The 5,081-nt window shown below is 39.3% G+C and overlaps 1 protein-coding gene across 1 annotated transcript in view; it reads right to left on the bottom strand.

Moving 5' to 3' along the window:
* The window catches only part of arfgef3 (ARFGEF family member 3), a gene marked incomplete in the record, with an annotated part of 37,362 nt that extends 37,266 nt beyond the window's left edge, over positions 1–96 (bottom strand). The window contains 1 exon segment of the mRNA XM_035663853.1: positions 78–96. Within this exon segment, the coding sequence (XP_035519746.1) occupies positions 78–96 (19 nt within the window).
* Positions 97–5,081: the final 4,985 nt, after the last annotated feature.

Raw genomic sequence — 5,081 nt, 5'->3', positions numbered from 1 at the left:
GAAAAAACGAAAAAACGGCTTGTTTCTGGTTTCTGCTTGTGTCAATTATTCCCAGAAAACAGACTGATAAAACGTACCTTGTCCGTAAGCATTCATTTGAAATTATATTTCGATGAATGGATACGAATGGACATCCAATATTAACTCTCCTTTCAGCTTGTATCTGACTCTTGACGTTCCACTTTTTTCACTCGCTGGTCGTTAATTTTGCTTTTTTCCTATATATATTCTGACGGGTTTGTTAAATATCATGCATAGCCCAGCTACACAGCGCCATGGACACGCAGGTTGCAGTCGCTTTGGTAAGGACATAAGGTCACAAGGTAGCCACACCCTAAAACATACCTTGCTTACTGTCTATTTAACTCTAAATGGGACCATCATTTATAAAATGAACATCATGCTGTATGGAGAAGACTTGGAACTAGCGATTGAGACCATGAACTAATTAGGAAACAGTTTACTGAGGTAATAAATCAAATGAGAAGAAGGGTCATGTCTTCACAGTCCTGGAGGTTCTGCTCACTGATAATATGCTGTCAGTGCTCATAGCCTGATTTATAAAACACTTTTTTTTTTTGGCTATATGCTGATTTATTGGGCAATAAAAAGAGATTCCCTCTGTACAAACATTTGACTTTATATGTCAACAACACATTTTTAGTAGATAATCAGTGTTAGACAGTAATTATTACTAGTAATAATACAGTAATAATAGTACTTTTGCTGTCACTCACCTAAATCCAACAATCCGATCACATCCCCAGATTCAGTTTTGTAATTGTGCACGTCACCAAGCAGGAAGCTAGCTTGGAAGATGGAAGCGAAAGTTGATGGATTTTAATCGTGGACAGCAGGCAAGTGACAAAGAACTAATGAAGCTTCTGGCTGGATAATGTGGTGGATGAAATTACTCTCTGTGTTTCAGAAAGATCATTGGGAAAATACCGGCCACAGGTAAAACAATAACAGATCTAAATAACAGAAGTTGTTTAAAAGATGAAGAAAATAGCTAGTTGGAAGTTTTAGCTGTGGTAACACAAAGGCACAAATGCAAAGTCTGAAGTTTGGGGGGAAAGGTTACCAATTTTGTGGGGCGTAGCAGAAACGAGTAGTGTAACTAATTACTGTTGGCAAGGAGTAATACGTAAAGTATGAATGCATTCATTTATTTGCAGATTTAAATATACAATTTCTGAAAAACTGTAATGCAAAAAACAATTGTCTTAATGTGAGTAATCAACCAGGGAAGATTCATGGTGATATTTATTAGTTGAAAATGACCCTATTCATCAATAGTGTCTCCCCTTAACCATAGAGGAGATATGAATCTTATGCTAAACTAAATTGCCCGTTAGCTTACATGATGTTTAAAGGTCCAGTGTGTAACATTTAGAGGGATCTATTGGCAAAAATGGAATATAATGTCCATAGATATGTTTTCATTAGTGTTCAATCAGTGTTTTTGTGTTGTATTTTTGTTACCTTACTATGAGATGCTGTGGGTAGCCACCATGTTGAACCGCCATGCTTCTATTGTTGCCCAGAACGGACAAACCAAACTCTGACTGTAGTTAGCCCTTTCTCATTCCCAGGTCGTCAAATACATAAGCAGCGTTTTGTTGCAATCTGGAACGTCACCGCTAGAAGCCACTAAATCCTACACACTGGTCCTTTAACTCAGCCAATGAAATCATTTCTGCCTCCAGCTTTGTCAGGTGTGAATATGTGGCTTTGTGTGATTGATTGGCAGGGGTGTTGCTGACAAAGAGCAGACGGGGTCAATCTTTGTCTCCCACCTTGATAAATGAAAGATTAATCAGCCCTTCCTCCTCGCTGCTTAAGGACGTAATCATTGTGATGGCCGTCCAATTGAAGTCCCCGCTATTTTTCTGCCGCCTCCTCACACTGACTCATCATAATCAACATGTCTTTGACTCATCATATTAACATGGCTAGTTGGCTCACGTCATAGTAATAACACTAAAAGCCAATGATTCAGTGTTGAGTGAGTTTGACAGCCCAGCCACCAACCACGGCATTTTCCTCTTCATCTTTCTATCATTCATTCATTTGCAGCCTTTCTCTCCTCCATTTTTCCTCCCTTCCCAGCATCTCTTTTTCCCGCTTTCTTTCACAATTTATGTTTCTCCCACTTTACACTCTGCAGTTCTCTTCCCCTCCTCCTCAGTCCTTTCTCTACCTCCCACTCTTTTTCATCCTCTTTCACTTCTTCATCTTTCTCTTCCCATCTCACTCTTTCTATCTCTCCCTTCTTCGCTCTTTCTCACTCCTCCCCCTCTCTATATCTCACCAGGCATGCAGCACTACTCACTTTTTGACTCGGGGAAAACAAACTTCTCACATTGTAGCCCACAAAGGCAAACTTTGCCAGTGAAATAAAGTGTAAAAAACACAAAATCCACTTCTTCTTCTTTTGTGTAAAAGTACAGTACAGTAGGTGTGAAGTTCTCCTGGAGTTTCAGCGTCTCTCCTGCTGTCTGCTGTGTTTTGAAGAAAGCAGAATTCACTCTTTATGATATTTCTGAGCGTGAATGTGGGAAGCTGAATCAATAGCGGCCGCTCACTAAAGCTCTGGGCGGCAAAGTAAATGAGTCAAACAACAAAGTGCATCACCGTGGACATCAATCACAACTGGCCTTTGATCAATAAAAATACAAAATCAATGTAACTTTCTGTCACAGTTACACACAAAGCTGAACAGTACTTTTAGTGCAACTGTTGGCGGTTATGATGCTGTATGTTATTTCCATCGATTACATTTTCCATTGCTCTGGTGGGTGAATGCGTCCTTCCATGACCATAATGTCCTTGAGCTAAACACCAGGTGGTGTAAGAGGCTGCCCAGTATGCTAAAAGTTGTTGGTTTGAACTCTGCAGTAAAATATTCTTAACAATAACCCTGCAGCTCCACTGGTGCATGAGTCAAAAAGGACCTTTTCTTCTTTGTCTTTGTTGTTGTGGTCCTGCAGCTCCCTATGAGTGTTTGTGTGTGTGTTTGTTTGTTTATACGCATTTTTGTTACCTATTGGGGACCTTTTGTGGTATAAACACTGACCTTGTCGGGTCCAGTTATCTTCTTCGTCCTAATGCATCAAAATGTAATTTCTGAGGTCCTGGTAAGTGTAAGGGGTTGGGTTAGGCTGTGCACAATAAATGAAGTAAACGGAATGATAGTTGCACAAACTTGAGGGTGAGGAGATTAGCGAGAATCCAATACAGTGGTGCCGGACCAATCGGGCATCCTTTGGAAGACAGCTAGTCGTGGTTTAAGGCATGGTGTGTGTGACGGCATGTGTGAGGAATAACTGTGACAATGGCGGCTTCTAAAGAGGTTAGCAGTGATGCTGCTAGCTTCTGTTATATCAGAACTGGAGAGTATTTCCTCATTGAAAGAAGAGCAAAGAATGGCACTGAAGGCTTTTCTCGATGGAAGTTTTTGGGCTTCTCGAGACTGGCTTTGGTAAGAGTTTGACTACGTTCATTGATTTGAGTGGTTGAATTTCGCCCGCGATATACAGGTTCTGCGTAACAAACCCAAACTGTTTACAATGAGGTTTCAGTCATTTTTGGATCCAAATAGCATGAAATATTATTATTATACCAATTATTGATCCATATTTAAATACCATATGTTGATTTAAAAATAATTTGACTGATGCAGTAATTTTTGTAATTATATCCAGTGTGTTGAATTTAGTGGCAACGCCCTCGCCTCACCGTCCAGTTCCACGCTTGTGAGAAATTACAGTGGCCATGAAACTCACTAAAGGCTATGTTTAAAGCCAGTGTCTGTTCTGGGCTAGTGTAGAAACATGGTGGTTCAGCACGGCGGACTCTGTGGAAAAGTACTCGCTCCCTCGAACGCAACAGTTCTAATTTTAAGTTGTTGTTTATGCACAATTGAAAACTAAATATGAATATTGTATTACATTTCGGCCAATAGCTCCTCCTAAATGTTACACACTGGACCTTTAATGTATGTTATTGTGTCATATTCATATCATTACACACTGTATAATATAGTAATGTGTTGTGACATTCAATATTTTAAGCAGTTGGAATGGAAATTAAATCTCATCTCAACTGATTCCTGGTAAAGGTTTTAATAAATCTTCAACAGCAGCATGTAGAGCAGCTTTTTGGCAGATCTCTAGCATGAATTTAAAGGTTTCTGTAAAAAATGGTTTTTTAGCTTTTGGACATGCATTGTGCTGCCATGCTCCGAATGAGAATGGCAGCTGATTGCAAAAAATGTAAAATATAATGGCCTGAATACAGAGCAGAATCACCAATCTGTCTTCCAGTCTGTCTCTTTCTTTCTCTCCCAGTCATTTCAATTAATTTTGCCATCCTTTCTCCAAAATTACACTCACACATTTCGAATCTCATTTATCTAATCTGATTTAATAATAACACAGATTTCATATTTTTTTTGTGCATTTATACATCATAGTGCCGTCTTTTCAGAGATGCCTCAGTTAAAATCTTCAATAGTGTCTGGGATTCATTCAGATCACTGCTGTCAGCAGTGGTGGATCAAATTCTTTTATTTTCAAATCTTCAGACATTTTGTTATTTGTCTTTTTTTATTGAACTGAGGCTTATCACTTAGTCTAAAATGTGGCCATAACAGATATTTATTTATAATTTGTTTAATTAATCTACATTATTGTGTTCAATTTCAGCATTTCACACCAAAGAAATTTTGGGCCACCCTACTAGGACTGCCCCAGGCAAAATGTTTTGTTATCTTCAAAATATAGGTCTAATCTTTGACAGAATCAAATCACTGGAGTGAGTCTCAGTTCTCTTTTCTGGGAGAAATCTTACATTTCAAAGATACGGAATATCAAGGTGGTTTTGTTTTTCTCTGTTACGTGTGTATGTTTTGCCTCTGCTGTCTTGTGCCCTGTTCTAGGCACCGCCCTCTCCTCCGACTGGTCAGGCACACCTGCAGTAGCTTAGCAATCAGGAGGATTGCTATAAAGCTACCACCAGAAAGAGTTGTGTTGCTGTCGGCTGTAAAGCAGAGCTGTGTGGTGCTCGTCTCTGTGTTA

The sequence above is a fragment of the Morone saxatilis genome, unplaced genomic scaffold, assembly GCF_004916995.1.
Source record: "Morone saxatilis isolate NCDOM2014 unplaced genomic scaffold, NCSU_SB_2.0 Contig19, whole genome shotgun sequence".
NCBI classification, from domain to species: Eukaryota; Metazoa; Chordata; class Actinopteri; family Moronidae; genus Morone; species Morone saxatilis.
Note: the sequence above shows the minus strand (reverse complement) of the source record. Positions and strands in the feature narration are given on the sequence as shown.